A 16,982-nucleotide genomic window follows, 5' to 3' on the forward strand; every position below is an offset into this window, starting at 1 on the left:
CACCTGTGGCAAAGCCTGGAGGTTTTCCTTAGGAGCATTGGAAAAATAATAAATAGCAACCAGGGCAAGGCTGGGGATTTTTCTTTCTTGGGATGATAAATCAAGGCCGGTGGCTCCGAGACTTTTCCATATCGGCTCAGCTCTTAATCCACTGGAAAAACAGCTCAGGCAGGCCACGGCCTGCACTCTGCACCTGGGGGGAGCGGGGGGAGAGAAGGGGGGCTTTAAGAAGATGCCCCCCCTTCATAGGCCCAGTTCTGTCCACGTGGAGGAGCAGCTGGCTCGGGCTGTTTTGCCCAGATGTCACCAGGTCAAGTCCTGCATGGGTCAGGAGTGAGTAGAAGTTGTACTCACTTGTGAAACAAGTTGGCTGGATCTCACGTGGCTTCCCTGGGGGCGGGTGGCCGGGAAGTGCTCCTGCAGTTGGTTCCCCCTTGTGGGCTGAGAGAGCTGGTGTCCTTTGAGAAGCTGGGCATGCTGGCGGCTGGGCTGGGGGTTTCAGAAATCTGGCTGCCTCTGGGTGGGACTCAGCACAGCAGGTCAAGGGTTAGGGTCAGCCCGGGAGGAAGTCAACGCTGGCGGAGGATGCTCCACAGCAGAGCCGGCCCACGCAGCCCCTGGGGGATGCATGCACAGGGCCTGGCCCTCCAGGGCGAGGGCTCAGCCCAGGTTGGATGAAGTCACCCCGGGCCTGGATTCCACGCTCGGCTTCACCATAAAAGGTGGCGATGCTGGGCCAGGCTGGTGCCCATGCGTCCCCCCCAGCTGGGGGACGGCGAGCCGCTGGAATGCTCACCCGAACCACACACCATGGCTGGGGAATTAATCCCGGCATCTCAGGCATCCCGCAAAGCAGCCACTTCCGGGGGCAGTGGGGGAGACGGACACAGGGCCGCACCCTGCCGCTCCTCCCCAGGGCAGGCTGAGCAGCAGAGGCCCTGCCCCTGCCAGACTCCAAGCGCGAGGGAATCATCCCCGCTGTGGGGCAGGCAGCGAGCGTAAACCCCTCTCAGAGCAGGGGCCTGCCCCATGCAGGAGTGTCTGGCAGCACGCGCCCTCAGCGAGCAATAAACCGTCCCTGATGCAGGTCGAAGGAACGAAGAGACACCCGTTTATTGTAACAAGGGGGCAGGACAGCCACTGGTCCTACCTTGGGAGAAACAGAATCAACCCTCTCAAGGGCACCGTGCAGACACCCTGGGGGCAGGGCCCAGGGAGCGCCCGAGGGAGATCTCTCAGGAAACAAGGCAGGCAGGGGGGTAACAGGGACATTCCCCCAGCCCACCTTGTCCCTACTCACCACGAAGTGGCCACATCTGGGCTGCGGAGGGTATGGGTTGAGTTCCCTTGGGGAACAGGACCCCATGGGCCAGGTCTCCCCACAGCTGCCATGGGGGCCCAGGCCCTTACAGCAGGAAGGTTTTGAACCCAGGAAGGAAGATGAGCTTTGCCCTCTGGGCCTGAGTGGGGGAGGGGATGGGGGTGTGGCCTACCCAGGCCCCACCTCTCACTCCTTCAGGAAGAAGTGCATCTTGTCATTGATCATTTTGCGCTCGGGGTTGAGGCGCTTGAGGATCTGGGCTAGCACGTTCACCGTCTGTTCGCTGCTCAGCCCTGTCTTCTTGGTCTGGAACTTCTTCAGCAGGTCCTTGGTGGTCATGGGCTTGCGGGTCAGATAGCGGCGCACGGCCTCTTCCGTCAGCTGCACGTCTCTGCGGGGGCAGAATGGGGCCTGAGCAGGGGGTGCCAAAGGCTGGGCCATAGCCCGAGAGGCTCTGGGCGCCGACAGGGGCCGGCTCTGTCCCCAAACAAGCCAGTCAGAGCCCATGTGCTGGCTCCTGCCCCAAAGGCTCTTCCATCTGCCGCCCCTGGGACCGCTCCCAGCTGATGGCACCAGCCAACCATGGCAGCAGCCCCACCCACCCCCATGGGATTGGCCAATAGGCCCCGCCCCCGGTCACTCACCCGCTGCTGGGGGTGGACTTGCCCGACTGTGGCTGGGGAGTAGACTTGCCCGAGGTTGTCTGGGGTCCCGAGTCCAATTTCAGCCTCTTGGCCGCTGGGAGGTCACCGGATCCCGATTGCCGCTTCCCTGCACCAAGACGGAGCAGCTCAGTGTCCTGCCCAGTCCCTGTCCCCAATTCCCACAAACAGGCGCCCTGCCCCCCCTGCTGGCGAGGTCAGGAACCAGGCCGCACGGGGTTCTCCCCAGACCTCTGCACGTGGGACCCCTCCTTCCCTGCCTTCAACAGCTGGTGTAAGGGCTGGGTGAGCTGCAGAGGGACGCTGCCCCCTGCTGGCGTTTGTGACTGTTCCAACATCTGGCCTGGAAGCCCCAGGCTGATGCCCCAGCAGCGCCCGATGCGGCCAGCCCGCCCGAGCCCTTACCTTGTTCCAGCTTGCTGGCTGCAGCGTGCAGTGTGGAGGATGTGCTGCCGGGGTCCACGGGGGGCGTCCCTGGGCGGCTGTCCCCCCGGGAGCTGCTGGCCGACCCCTTCCGCTCCTTCTTGGGTGGAGTTTTCCTCTTCTAGGTGTCGGGTGAGAAGAGGAGCCGGCATTGGGCATCGTCCCGAGATGCCTCCTAGTGTACCGCACACCCTGAGCCAAGCCAGGGCACGGGGGGCCGTGCAGAGGAACAACCAGGCACCCTCTGCAACCCACTTGGGCACCCCTCCTTCCCCAGCATCCTCCACACTTGACATGTCATCTCCGCGATGGCACAGACGCAAGGGGAGATGACTCCCGGCTCCGGGTGAGAACCGAGGGGAGGGCTAGGGAGTCAGAGTGGAATTGGTTCCACAGGGGTGTGGCCAAGGCAGTGGGGTCACTGTCCCCTTATCCCGGAAAGGGAGGGGAGATCAAGGCTGTAGTGGTGGGTCTTAGCCAAAAGGCAGCCTGTCCAGCAGTGCTAGAGGGGTCAGTGCCCCACTCCACTCCCTGGGAAGGGATTCCCCCGCCAGGTTCCCAGTCTGGGAGCTAACCCCAGTCCGGCCCCCCCTGCCTGAGCCAAACCACCAGCCCTTTGCTGCCACAAGGAGCAAAGCACAGCGCCCCCAGCCTGGAAGGGACCCCTCTGGGGCGAAAGGGGAATTGGGGCCTTGGGCTCTCTGCTGAGGCCTCCAGCTGGGAGGTGGTCAGCAAGATGCGGGTCCCCATCCCCCCAGGAGCCAGGCTAAGAAAACCCCCAGCTCGGCGTACACAAGCCAGAAGGGAAGTTAGTGCTCAGCCGGCCGCTTGGGGAGAAAAGGTTACTCACCCTGTGCAGGAACCTTGTTCTCCGAGATGTATGTCCCTGCGGGTGCCACGTCCCTGCGCTTAGGGTCAGAGATTTTCCATAGCAGCGCCCGTTTGGGCCGCACGGGTGCTGCCCCATCTCGCGCCCTGTGCGGAGGCTATGTAGCGCTGTGCGGCCCAGCTGCCCTCAGCTCCTTCTCTACCGCAGAGCCCCTGGCCGAACTCTGAAGCAGAGGGAGGAGGGCGAGCAGTGCAGCACCCGCAGGGACACCCGTCTCGAAGAACCTCCGTTACCGCACAGGGCGAGTCGTGTCCCTGCGGGTGCTCCACTTTAGGTGACAGGAGAGCAGTGCCCCCCCGCTGGAAGGCCAGGGCTTCGGAGTTGGATTTGTTAGCGACGATCACATGGACAATCCTAGTGAGCATCTGCTGTCGAGACTCGCACAATGGCGTAATGCTCTGGGAATGTGCGTGCCAACGTCCAGGTCGCCGCTTTACCAACGTCCGTGATCGGTACATGGGTCGGGAAAACGAGAGAGGTGGAAATCGATCGTGTGGAGTGCCTTCAGGGGCAAATCGGGTTGACAATACAAAGGTGAATGCAGTCAGAAACCTGTTTTGAAAGTCTTTGTTTAGATATGGCTGATCTCCGATTTTTCCGAAAGGGTTAGTCCTTTCGAGGTCAGAGGCAAGCACCCATCTAGTGTGTGGAACGTTTAGTTCTATGCGGTTTAAGGACAACGATGGTATTTTAGGAAGGAACTTCGGATGAGGTCTCAACGAAACTATCGTTGAAGATTATATTGGGATGGGGTAACGAGAAACATCTGTCAATGAAGACAGTCTATGAACGAGCAGGTAGGTCATCATGGGCTCCAAGGAGTGTCCAGTCAGGCATCGCATGACTAGGTTAAGGTCCCAAGGTACAGCAGGATCTCTTACTTCAAGGTAGAGATTTCAAATTCCTCTGAGAAACCATCTTGTTACAGAGTGGGCGAACATTGAGGGGCCGGCAACCTTGCGGCGGAAGGCCGGGATGGCTGCAAGATGCATTCTGATTGAACTCGAGGACAGCCCTGGCCTTTTTAGTTCCAAGATGCAGTCCAGTACCAGGGACAAGGGAGAGGTTATAGCTGAAACGTGCTTTTTGTCGCACCAGGTCTGGAATCTTTTCCATTCACACGGGTAAGACTGCCTTTGAGAGAGATTTGGTTAAGCTGTGCCTGTGCGGAACGTATACAGTCCGGAGCCACACCTGCGTGGCCTGCCATATGCCCTGGTAGTTGTCTACATGTTCTGGCTGATACCTGCGGACTGGTTTGGTACTGTGGAGATCAAATTGCCAAGGGTGGCAAGTCTGTGTGTTGGTCAGGAGGCTTTGGCCTCCACTGCGGCAGGGTAGAGCCCAATGAACCCCAGATGCGGTAGATGTCAGTGTTGATTTTTGAGTGTTTATTTGAAGGCCTAGTTGTGAGAAAAGGTTCATAGTTCTCTGTGTAGCCAGGACTGCGTCGTCTCAAGGGGGGCCTTTGAGAAGGCAATTAGACGAGTATGGGAATATCATAATAGTCTGTTGGCGGAGGTGCACCACACCGCAAGGAGCTTCCCTGGGGCCAGAGGCCAAAGGGAAGTACTTTGTACTGGCTGGGATCCAAGCCCAGAACAAATCTGAGGAATCTCTGGGAGATGGTGTATGGTAATGTGACAACATGCATCTAGGAGGTTGAGGGCTAAAATCAATCCCACTGGTCCAGTGTTGGGATTATTGTTGCTAATGTGACCATGCTGAATCATCGCTGTTGAACGAATGAACTTGTTGAGCGTTCTCATGTCTAGACTGGGTCTCCACCCGCTGCTCTTTTTTGGCATGAGGGAATAGTTGGAATAAAAGCTTCTCCCGTGGTGTTGGATCAGAACTGGCTCTACAGCCCCCGAGTGGATTATTTCTTCCTGCAGAAGGTGCCAGGGGGTGGGGTACGGGGGTGTGACGAAGTGGGACTGTTCTTAATGGTTCCTCTGAATAGTGTGGGGGTGCCTCAGTTTCCCCTGTGCAGTTCTTAAGTATCTAGGTGGTGGGGTAAGGGTGTATGATCATTGCAGAGCCCTAGAGGGCAGGTGTGTGCAGGAGTCTGGACACAGAGAATGGCCAACACCCTGTTTCCTGGAAACTGATGGCCTGGGCCCTTCCCCCCTGCAAGGTGAGAGCTAAAGGGTTGGAGAACAAAGAAATCCGGTGACCTCCTGGCCCGGGAAAGGGACAAAGCCCAGAGGAGCGGGGGCTGGAGAGAGTTTCAGTTTGGGGCTGGGGGGTGGAACGCAGGGAACCCCAGGGCTGGGGTCTAAGCTCCCTGCTCCCCCAGAAGGACTTGACTGAGGGGTCCTGGTTGTACCCAGAAGCTCTGTTTGAGACTGTGTTCCTGTGGTCCAATAAGCCTTCCGTTTTACTGGCTGGCTGAGTCTCTCAGTGAATCCCAAGAAGAGGGGTGCAGGGCCTGGACTCCCCCACACTCCGTGACACTCTGTTTTACTGGCTGGCTGAGAGTCACGTCTGACTGCGGAGCTGGGGGGCAGGACCCTCTGGCTTCCCCAGGAGCCCCGCCTGGGCGGACTGGCTGTGGGAAGCGCACGGAGGGGCAGAGGATGCTGAATGCTCCGAGGTCAGACCCAGGAAGGTGGAAGCTGTGTGTCCTGCAGACAGGCTGCTCCCAGAAAGGAGACTTCCACAGAGTCCTAAATGGCTTCGTAGGGAGCAGTTCCAGAGCATCGCCCAGGGACTCCGTGACAGGGGGAGAGGGGGAGAGAAATTGCATCAAGTATCCGTTGCTGACCATTTCCAACACCCACTTGTCCAATGTGACACTGGGTAGAACAGGGTCAGGCGGTCACCAAACTGACGGATGTTTTCTGGTGGTCACAGCACATGGATCCAGGAGGCATCTCGGAGCCTCGATCCCATTTTCAAAACACCTGTTGTGAGGTGGGTTGGTGAGATGCACTTGACCATGTCGGGGGCGGTTACATTTGGGAGGTATCGGTCATTTCCGGGTCGTAGTGTTGTTGAGGTGGGGGAACTGCAGAGGTTCGAGATCTCGAGGTATCATGGTATCTATTCTGCCGCCTTCTTGGTACAGGTGTGGAGACATGTAATGCTCTCAGTGTCTCTCTTGCAGCCTGGATGGAGTGGAAATAGTCATCGGTCTTGTCGGCAAATAAGTTGGAGCCTTCAAAGGGAAAATCCTCCACTGTCGCTTGTATGTACTTTGGGAGTCCCAAAAGACGTAGCCACAAAGCTTGCCTCATGACCGCTGCTGTTGCTATGGAGCGAGCAGCTGTGTCTGCTGCATCTAGGGATGCTTGCAATGCCGTCCTTGCCAGCAGCTGTCCCTCCATCACGATTGCCTGGAATTGTTCTCTCTTGTCCTCTGGGATACACTGAATAAATTTGTTCAGTTTTGAATAGTTCGTGTGATTATACCTTGACATGAACGCCTCATAATTGGCAATTCGGAATTGGAGAGCTGCTGAGGAGTATGCTTTATGGCCCAGCAAATCTAGTTTCTTCCAATCTTTGTCATACGGGTTGGTCAGACGTAGTCTCTCCCTTTCGTTCACCTCCAAGACCACCATTGAATTTGGTGTGGGCAGCGAAGATAGGAACTCCATGTCCTTTGAGGGGACAATATAGTTTTTCTCAGCCCTCTTACAGGTAGGAGGGATCGTGGCTGGAGTTTGCCAGACCTCTTTAGCTGGGTCTAAGAGGGCCTTAAGTATAGGCAACCCGATCTTGGTTGATGTGGGCAGTATATCCAGAAACATGCATCGCGACTCTCTTGGTTCTTCTAATGGGATGTGGAGAGAATCTGCGATCCGTCTGAACAGCTCCTGACGCTGTCGGAAATCATCATCAGCCAACAATGGAGGGGGAGGCACGACTGCTTTGGCCGCTGAGGACGACGGTATATTGGGTGCAGACGCAGCTTCCTGCTTGAGCCTTTCCTCCTGCTCCTTGACAGATTCTTCTTCAGGCTCGGGAGGTCTGGATACTGAAGATGACAGGGAGTGCCTCAGTTTCTCCCTCTGGGTATTGGATGGCCTGGAAAACTGTTGCCGGTGAGCAGCCCACGGATCCCAGCAAGGCCATTGTTGGGGCACAGGCATGAAGGGGGGCATCCATGGGTGTCCATACCAGGGTGTTGGGCCACCTCTCGGCTCCTGGTGCCTATGGCGGGCAGAAGAGTCAAGTCGTGCAGCACCCCGGCGCAAAGGGCAGCTACGCAAAGGCACAGAATAAGCATCATTTTCCTCCTCGTCTCCACTGGAGAAGGAGGGGGCAGTCCCGGAGGGTGACGGTGAACGGGCGGGTGCCACGTTTGCCCCCGGCGGTTTGGCGTGTACTGCAGCCGTCCCAGTACGGAGCGGTGGAGACTCTGGCGTCTCGGAGACTAATCCGTCTTCTGGGAATCTAAACTCGTGTGGCACCTTCGGCGCCGGGGGAGGCAGTTGTGTCAGTGTCGACTGTCTTGTCAGCGCCAAGGTTGTTCTATGTTCCGCTGAACACCCAGCAGGCAGCGCCAAAGTGCCCGGTGCCATGGGGCTGGTCGGTTCCGTCTTTGAGGTTTTGGGTTTTTCCTTACCTCTGTCATCTTGTCCAGTCTTGCCCTCTTGGGGTCCTTGGACTTACCGGCGTTGATGATACCGGAGGTCCCAGGAGCGTCATGGGTGCTCAGTATTATACCTGTCGGGGCCAAAGCTACCGATCTCGCTGGGGACCTCTTTCTTTTCCATGGCTCCTTGGTGGGCGGACTTGAGGCTCGCTTTTTAGTGTCTTTTCGCGAGGAATCTGTTGATTTCCTCTTTGTAGCCCGCAGGGAGTACGGAGCAGCTGGTGCCGACGGTGACTGTTGTCCAGGGCGGGTCCCGGGACCAGGGTCTGAGGCTGGCCGCAGCGAGTGCTCCTTCATTTGGGGTTTTGCCTTCAGGTCACGGGCTTTCTGACTGTGAGCCTTAAGGTTAAGGCAATGCGTGCACTTTTGGGGCACGTGTGCCTCTCCCAAACACTGGAGGCAATGGGGGTGCCCGTCCCCAACGGGGATGGCCTCCTGGCAGGAGAGGCACTGTTTGAATCCAGGGGATCCAGGCGTAACCCCCTGATTGGAATCAACCTACGGGGGTAATGACAAGGAAATGGGGGGAAAAGGAAATGGGGGGAAAAGAGGGAAAATGGAAACTGACTAAAATTGAAACTGACTAAAATTGTAACAAATGCTAGGAAAGGAGAACCGAGGCACTTGGAGACTCGCTAGGAGTGCTCAGGCCAAGGGCAGCTGGGCCGCACAGAGCTACAAAGGGCGCAAAGTGGGGGAGCACAAGTGTGGCCCAAACGGCGCTGCTACCAAAACCCTGTGATCCTAGGCACAGGGATGCACACACACACACCTAACGCAGAGCACCCATGGGGACATTGGTTAAAGAAGAGCTAAAGGTTTGGGATCCTCCCAAGACCCCAAGCATCCAGAGCCCCCAAGCAGGCAACCCAGCCAGCCCCGCCCCCAAAGGACGCGGGTCGGGGTTACCGCCATGAAGAGAGCAGAGGACGCTTCGCTGTCGATGTCGCTCTCCTCTGACGTCTCCGACTCATCACTGCTGTCTGGAACACATGGTACGCGGTCAGAGCAAGTCCCTCCCCTCCGAATCACCTGTCAATCTCGAGCCCCTCTGGGGTGCTCGGGGTCAGAGCTCTCTCTCTCTACGACCTCCCATGGCCCCTGGCTCTAGCCACCCCAGGGCTCTTCACTCAGCATACTCAGTCCAGAGGAAGCTTATTTCTAGGCCAGCCAGAGACCTGAACCAGAAGCCTTGGGCTGTGAAGTGGGCGAGGAGTTCCAGCCACAGCACCCCCCGCAGTGAGGGGGAACTCCCCCTGCCCTGGGGTCAGCTGACACAGCATCAACTGAGGGGTGGGATGTGGGGCAGCACAGGGAAGGGTCCTGTCCCCTCTGCAGCTCCCTTTGGAGGAGGCCTGTTGGTAGATACCAACGCTGTAAGGGTTAACGAGGAGGGGTTTCTGTAGCACCTCCCCGAGGATCTCAAAGTGATTTCATAGCTCCTCCCCCAGACACCCCCATGGGGGATCAGCACCAGCCCTACCTGAGGGGAGGGAAAGTGACCAGGGGCTTGAGTGAGCGAGTGGCAGTTAGAGAAAGAACCCAAGAGTCCTAGTTACCCGCCCCAGCTCTATCCCCACTGAGACCCAGTGTAGCTCAGTGCCCATTTGATGACCCAGCAGCAGAGACCGCCACCCTTGGGCCCCCCGCGGCACAGCCCCCTCCCTCCCCAAAACATTCACCCTTTTTCTTCTTCTTCTCCTGAGGGGTGGGGGCCTTCTTCTCTTCTTCCTCCTCCTCCTTCTCCTCGGCAGGCTTCTCCTCCTCGCTCTCCTCGCTGCTCTCGCTCGCCTCGTCGATCCCTGGGCAGCCAACCGACAGCCGGCTCAGGGAGCAAGAAGGAGCCGTTTTGCAGCGGTGGAGCCCGGCTTGCGGCCGGCCCACGGGACCATAGCCCACTGCCTATGAGCCACAGTAACCTCCAAGAGAAAGGGCTTCCTGCATTCGATGCCCACAGAGCAGTGAGCTCCCCACTGCCCGACTTACCAAGCCCTCGTGCTGGGCGTTCCCAACCCAGGGCCCCGCAGCCCTCTTCTTACCCCGCAACCCCTCCTGCAAGGGCGCAAGTGCTGAACAGCTCAGCACTGGCTGGGCCTACCAACAACCCCCCCAAGCCAGTTCAGGAGCAAGATGCTGCTGAGGTTATGGGGGTGGGAAGCGGGGGCCAGAGGCCCCATGTCCCACAAGGCACTGGGGCAGCACAGCCGAAACCAGCTATTTCACTTGCCGGTTTTCTATTAAAGCAACCGGATTTTTGGGTGGAAAACGGACGTTTTTTGCGGAACATTGCTGAACACCTGATTCTCCACCAGAAAGCAGAATGGAGAATGGAGAATTTCCAACCAGTCGCGATGTCACCAAGGGCCCCGCTGAGGTCCAACGGGGGCTGCCCCCGCCAGGTCTCAGCGGTACCAACTGTGGCCCCGTATCTGCCACGTACCTTTGGGACCATCCTCTTCCTTCGTCACCTTGGGCTTCCCCACTGTTGCCTCCTCCTGCGAACTGCTGCAAGACACGGGAAGAATTTGAATGGACACAGCCGGGCACAGAGGGGGTGGGGGAGGGAACCTGCCTCTGCCTAGACTACCTGTGCAGAGTACAGCAGAGATCTATGTTCCCAGGACAGGTGGGGAACAGAACAAGCTGCTTAATGGGCACAGGCAGCGCCAGGTAAGGAGCCGAGTGGAGCTGAGCCAGGCACCCCGTTCCAGTGGGGAGGGGTGGAGCAGACCCTGCCCCTAAGGCCCCACCCTTACCTGGACCCGTCTGACATGTAATCTACTTCCTGCCCCTCAAAGTCTCCGTCGTCACTGTCCTCGAAGGCCTCATCATCCGAGCCCTTCTTCTTCTTCTTCTTCTTTTTGGTCAGCGGGGTTTTCTTCTGGGGCTTGGCTGCCTTCTCCCCTGTAGCATTATGGGAAACAGCCAGCGGCTGACTCAGTGGCAAGGTCATGGCAAGAGCTGGCGTGGAGGTGACAGCCATGGGCCCAGCAAGAGAGGGGGAGTGGGATTAGAGGGACGGGCTGAGAACCAGGACCCCAGGTTCTATATGGGGACTCCTGACAGGCTGCAGGCTCTCAGAGGGGTAGCACCATGCTTCGAAGGCACAGGGGTCAGCCTGGGCCCCAAGCTACATGGATGCTGGCGGGGTTCATGACACAGGCCTAGGCAGTAGCCAGCTCACCTGTTAGCCAGGACACAGGGCTACCTCTCCCATGCAATAAGTGAGAAAGGGGTCGCTGTTCTACGCCTGTGACCCCCAGCAGGGGGTAGCACTGGGCTGAAGGCCCAAGCTAGGGTTGTCTCAGTGACCTCAGGGCAACAGAAAGAGGTGCTGGTGGTCCCACGGCAGCAGGGCTGGCTCAGCCTCCAGGGGCCCCTCACCGTCGGCGTCACTCAGCTCGCTCTCGTCTGAGCTCATCTCCAGGTCGTCCTCCAGGTCGTGGATCTTCAGCTCGCTGCTCTTCTTCTTGGTCTTCTTCTCCTTCTCCTCCTCCTCGTCATCCTGGTCCTTCAGCCGCCGTTGCTGCATGATGGTGAAGTGGTTCAGCACCTTGTTCCGCCTGGGAGGGAGAGGGCAGAGGGTGAGAACACTGGAGGTGGGACCCCCTCCACTGCCTGACCCCACCACAGGGGAGAGGGGCTCTGCCATGACGGAGTGAAACCCAGCCCTATGAGGCTGTTGTTGGGATTGCAAGGGGGCGTGGGGAGAAGGGACTCCCCAAAGCCTATATGATCCACAGAGAAAGGAGCAGGGCTCCCTGGTACCAGGCTGGAAGGGGGGTGCTGGACCCAGAGAGGCCGGTGCTGAGCTCCACGCCTGCCCTGGTGGAAGCAGCCAGGGAGAGGACCAGGGGAGGCCTCTAGCAGCAGCTGGGCCCGCACCGGTCACCAGACCAACCTCCTGGCAATGCAGAGTGGACTCCTCACCCTGTGACGCCGTGCAGGCCGCAAGGAGCCCCAGATGCACCCTCAGCCCGTCCTCCAGCTCCAATCTGCCAGAAGCACAGCCCTTCCTGTGTCAGCCAATCCCTGGAACAATCTCGGTTTGGGTCTAGTGGGTAGAGCAGGGGAGCTGGCAGCCAGGACTAGGAGAGGGGGGTCCCGCAGGTTAGAGCAGAGTGCCAGGACTCCTGGTGACAGCAGGGCAGGGGCAGCCCATGCCCTCACTCACCGCTCCCACTCCTCCTCCGCCTCCTCGGCTGTCAGGGTGCGATGCTTGGCCACAGGAGTGAAGTTGTACCAGTTGCTGACCGGGAAGGCCTCAAAGGCGCCGTCGGGGCACTGCGTGAAGATGTAGTAGGAGGCGTTCTCGGTCACGCCACCCTTTTTCACCCCTTTGAACCTGGGCATGAGGGAAAGGGAGAGCTGGATTCAGGGGGGCACCTGGGATCTGGCCGAATGGCCCAGCAGGTGGGGCTGGAAGCCAGGACCCTGGGTTCTATTGCAGGCTCTGGGAAGGGAGCAGAAACTAGTAGTTAAATCAAGGAGGCTAGGGAGGCAAGACTCCTAGTCTTCACTCCTGGCTCAGAGGGAGTGAGTCTAGTGGCCAGAGCAGGGACACAGCGACCTAGGATTCCTGGGTTCTTTCTCTGCCCCGTGACATGGCGTTAGTGCCACTCTAACTCTCCCTCTCCAAAGGGGGCTGCTGGCCAACACAGCTGGGGCATGGAGCGCAAACTGGAGGGGCTTGTGTGTTTGGACCCAGCACTCACAGTTCAGCCCCTGGGACCCCCACTCACTTGCGCCCAGCTTTGCCGTTGACCTTGAGGATCCAGGGCTGGTCCTCGGGCTTGAACTCCCGGAGGACAATGCCGTACTTCTTGCGGCGCGCCTCCTCGCGCAGCTTGCGGTTGAACTCGCTGCCAGCCCCCGACTCTGGCATCTCCTCTTCCTGGTAGATCTTCTTGTTGCTGAGATCTCGCTCCATTTTTGCCTAGGAGAGGGAGCAAAGGAGAACGTCACCTCCCCGGCCCTGGGGAGGGAAAAGCCCCCCTGCTTGGTCACCTTGTGTGTCCAGTCCCCCAGCGCTGCATGGCAGTACCCCCACTCAGCTCCCTGCAGCGCCAAGCTAGCGATGGCCGTGGAGTGACCTGGTCCAGGCCGCCCACAACTCTGCACGCTAAGAGCCAGAGTGAACGCTGGGCTTCAGGGCTGAAACCAAGTCACCTCCTGGGATCCCTCGCCAGGCCCAGAGAACAGCCCTGCACCCGGGGCACCGAGAGAGGACTCGCCGCTGTCTGCCGTATCAGGGATCGATTGGTGCAGGGGGTGGGGCCAGATGGACCCTGATGTGTTCCCCAGCATGGGTGGGGGGGGAGCAAGACGCTGCCCTGTGGTCCAGTGCATTATGGGGGATGCTGGGCCCAGTATTTCTAGCCTTGCTGGCAGGCCCAGCGCCAGATGCAGTCACAACTGTTGATCCATCCAGAGTCCAACACCCCGCTCGAGGGGCCAGGCCGTCAGCGCAGAGGGAGCTCTGGCACCTGGAAGTGCCTCCAAGCAGCAGGCAGGCTGCCCTTGCTATGTGGGGCTAGGGGGCACAGCTATGGCAGCACCCTACCTGGTGCCAGGTGGTGAAGTTGACCTTGTCGGCAGCGTTGAAGGCCATGATGTTGTACTTCTTGGGTGTGTTTCTGCAGCAAGAGGAGGGCAGAAACCTGAGTGGCCAGCGGCTCCAGCTTGAGGAGAGCTGTCCCCCTGCTGCAAGCCTGGCGCGATGCTGAGCGCTCGCTAGCCACACAGCGAATCACACCCAGGCACCAGAGCTACCCAACCCCTGCTGCCAAAGTGCCTCAGCCCTGCCCAGCCACCCTCCCTGGGGCGTTTGGCCCCCAGGTCCCATTCAGACCCCCATCTCTGTGTTGAACCCACCACAGGGTCCAGTAGGACCCAGCAGTTTATACGATACAACAGGCAGCATGGCTCTATTCCCAGCCCTGCCCTACTCGGTGACCGTGGGCAAACCACATTCCTGCTCCATGGCTCAGTTTCTCTTCCCCACCCTTTTGTCTATTTAAACTGCAAGCTCTTCAGGGCAGACGCCGGGAAGGTCTGGGACAAAGGGCCCTGATCTCAGTTGGGGAGTTACTGTAATACGCCAAATATACGTGGCCCCAGGCCCAGCAATAAGCCTGCTGTTTAGATCAAACAAAACAGAGGCTGGACAGCCAGGGAGACAGGCTGAGACCTACAACTCGGTTCATCCATTGCCAGAGAACAGTGACCTGAGCTTGATTTGACCTAGCTATGCAAGGGACTCCCCAATCTCTGCTGTTTTCCCCAGGGAGGTAAGCTTTCAGCATGGTGCCACATAAGCAGAGAGGACTGGGAAATCAGAGAGGACTCACTTGGGTACTCGCACCACATACTCTGTAACCGACTGGCTACTCGTGCCCTGGGGAGAGAACAAAGATTGAGGTTTCATTTCAGAGGTGTGCGTTAGCCAAGGGCTAGTTAGGAAGCCGCCCCCACCCCAAGATCATAGCAGGCGACACATGAAATGGCTATAAGAATAGCAGCCAGGCTAGCTGGGGAAAAATTAACAAGGGTTCTCTGTCCTCTTGCTTCAGGGCATTAGCTGGGGTCAGGAAGGGATTTTCACATAAGAGGAGAGCTGGCAGGTGATGAGGGGTTACCAGCTTCTTCTGAGGCACTCAGGACAAGTCACTTGAAGACTGGATACCAAACTAGATGGGCGTATCAGTCTAGGCCTGGGGCGTATTTCCCAAACCTATGATGGCTCCAAGTTTGGGAAACCTGAGAACTTACCAGGGAGGTCATTTTGGCAGAGATAGGGCTGCGCGTCCACCCGGGCTTTTAGGAAAGAATCTAAGAGAGAAACAAAAAGTCAGGGCTTCTTAGCAGAGCAAGCAGTGGTAGGACTACCTTTGTGGGGCTGGGAGGGGGAGCCAGGAGAATCCAAAATCCTAAAAGGGGCAGAGGCAAGGAGAAGCTGACACACATGGGGAAGTGTGGGGATAAGATGGTCAGAAACTCTGCTGGAGAAGCCGTGCTGGAGCAGGGGGCTGGGAGCCAGGACTCCTGGGTCCTGTTCCCAGCACTGGGAGCAGAGTGGGGTCTGCTGGTCAGTGCTGGGAATGATATTGGACAAAGGTATAAATCCAAGATACACTGTTGAACCAGTGTCTTGTGTGACCAGTTCCACAGGTGAGTCGGCCCTCCCCGGCCTGGCCCTCCCCCACGGTGCTTCCTTCCAAGCCCTGCCCCAGACTTCACGCTCCACTCAGAGCCCCTCCCAGTGCCTGCCAACCATCCTCACCAACCCCCTCCCCTCAGTGCCCCTTACCCCCTCCCCCACCCCTAGTGACCCTTACCCCAGCCCCCCTCCCCCACTGACCCTTACCCCAGCCCCCTCCCCCACTGACACTTACCCCCTCCCCAGTGACCCTTACCCCAGCTCCCTCCCCCACTGATCCTTATCCCCTCCCTCCTCCCCCACCCCTAGTGACCCTTACCCCCTCCCCAATGACCCTCACCCCAGCCCCCTCCCCCACCCCTACTGACCCGTACCCCCTCCCTCCTCTCCCACCCCCACTGACCCTTACCCCCCTCCCTCACTGACCCATACCCCCCTCCCTCCTCCCCCACCCCTACTGACCCTCACCCCAGCCCCCTCCCCCACCCCTACTGACCCTTACCCCCTCCCTCACTGACCCATACCCCCTCCCTCCTCCCCCACCCCTACTGACCCTCACCCCAGCCCCCTCCCCCACCCCTACTGACCCTTACCCCCTCCCCAATGACCCTCACCCCAGCCCCCTCCCCCACCCCTACTGACCCGTACCCCCTCCCTCCTCTCCCACCCCCACTGACCCTTACCCCCTCCCTCACTGACCCATACCCCCTCCCTCCTCCCCCACCCCTACTGACCCTCACCCCAGCCCCCTCCCCCACCCCCTAGTGACCCTTACCCCCTCCCTCACTGACCCATACCCCCTCCCTCCTCCCCCCACCCCTACTGACCCTCACCCCAGCCCCCTCCCCCACCCCTAGTGACCCTTACCCCCTCCCCAATGACCCTCACCCCCAGCCCCCTCCCTCCTCTCCCACCCCTACTGACCCTTACCCCGCCCCCGGCTCCCCCCTCTCCGCCGGCCCCGCTGCTCCGCGCCAAGCGCCCCGCCCACGCCAATGACGGAGCGGCTGCCTGCGCGTGCGCCGCTCGCCGCGCATGACCGGAAGCCGGAGCCCCCTCGCACCGGAAGAGAGGCCAGCCGCGATGGTTGCCGCGGGAACCTGCACGGCCGTGCCCCGCCCCCTCAGGGAAAAGGGGCGGGGTTACCTCCACGGCGGGGCGGGGCAGCTCTCACCGCTTGGGCTGCGGGGTGGGGGGGGCTATGGTGCCTCTTGCCCCGGGGGTGGGGGATGGGGGGTACGGGCCCCTTGCCCGGGGGGGGGCTATGGTGCCTCTTGCCCCGGGGGTGGGGGATGGGGGGTACGGGCCCCTTGATCCCGGGGGGGGGCTATGGTGCCTCTTGCCCCAGGGTGGGGGATGGGGGGTACGGGCCCCTTGATCCCGGGGGGGCTATGGTGCCTCTTGCCCCGGGGTGGGGGATGGGGGAGTATGGGCCCCTTGATCCCGGGGGGGGGCTATGGTGCCTCTTGCCCCGGGGTGGGGGATGGGGGGTACGGGCCCCTTGCCCGGGGGAGGGCTATGGTGCCTCTTGCCCTGGGGTGGGGGATGGGGGGGTACGGGCCCCTTGATCCCGGGGGGGGGGCTATGGTGCCTCTTGCCCCGGGGTGGGGGATGGGGGGGTACGGGCCCCTTGATCCCGGGGGGGCTATGGTGCCTCTTGCCCCGGGGGTGGGGGATGGGGGGGTACGGGCCCCTTGCCCGGGGGGGGGGCTATGGTGCCTCTTGCCCTGGGGTGGGGGATGGGGGGTACGGGCCCCTTGATCCCGGGGGGGGGCTATGGTGCCTCTTGCCCTGGGGTGGGGGATGGGGGGTACGGGCCCCTTGATCCCGGGGGGGGGGCTATGGTGCCTCTTGCCCCGGGGTGGGGGATGGGGGGGGTACGGGCCCCTTGATCCCGGGGGGGGCTATGGTGCCTCTTGCCCGGG

The 16,982-nt window shown here is 60.0% G+C and overlaps 1 protein-coding gene across 2 annotated transcripts; it reads right to left on the reverse strand.

Annotated features, from left to right (window-relative positions):
* Window positions 1-1,090: 1,090 nt before the first annotated feature.
* On the reverse strand, window positions 1,091-16,045 carry GTF2F1 (general transcription factor IIF subunit 1). 2 transcript variants are annotated; one of them, XM_073319114.1, is made up of 14 exons: window positions 15,988-16,034; window positions 14,670-14,729; window positions 14,249-14,295; window positions 13,462-13,534; window positions 12,641-12,834; window positions 12,073-12,243; window positions 11,283-11,461; window positions 10,655-10,802; window positions 10,339-10,403; window positions 9,581-9,700; window positions 8,808-8,881; window positions 2,389-2,527; window positions 1,966-2,092; window positions 1,091-1,712 (listed from the first exon to the last, which is right to left on the reverse strand). In XM_073319114.1, exons 2-14 carry the CDS (start codon window positions 14,679-14,681, stop codon window positions 1,508-1,510), a joined length of 1,554 nt encoding a protein of 517 aa, XP_073175215.1. In that variant the 5' UTR covers window positions 14,682-14,729; window positions 15,988-16,034; the 3' UTR covers window positions 1,091-1,507. The 2 variants fall into 2 exon arrangements, with proteins under 2 accessions (XP_073175215.1, XP_073175214.1); XM_073319113.1 differs by lacking the exons at window positions 1,091-1,712; window positions 1,966-2,092; window positions 2,389-2,527 and adding an exon at window positions 7,758-8,396 and having other exon boundaries at window positions 15,988-16,045.
* Between the last annotated feature and the right edge of the window lie 937 nt (window positions 16,046-16,982).

The sequence above is a fragment of the Lepidochelys kempii genome, chromosome 20, assembly GCF_965140265.1.
Source record: "Lepidochelys kempii isolate rLepKem1 chromosome 20, rLepKem1.hap2, whole genome shotgun sequence".
NCBI classification, from domain to species: Eukaryota; Metazoa; Chordata; order Testudines; family Cheloniidae; genus Lepidochelys; species Lepidochelys kempii.

Excerpts from the sequence above, each read along its gene's own strand:
- GTF2F1 (XM_073319113.1), bottom strand. Across the intron at positions 11,462-12,072 it reads GCGGAGGAGGAGTGGGAGCG|GCGGAACAAGGTGCTGAACC; the intron begins GTGAGTGAGGGC and ends TCTCCCTCCCAG. Across the intron at positions 8,397-8,807 it reads CCTCTGCTCTCTTCATGGCG|GTTGATTCCAATCAGGGGGT; the intron begins GTAACCCCGACC and ends TTACCCCCGTAG.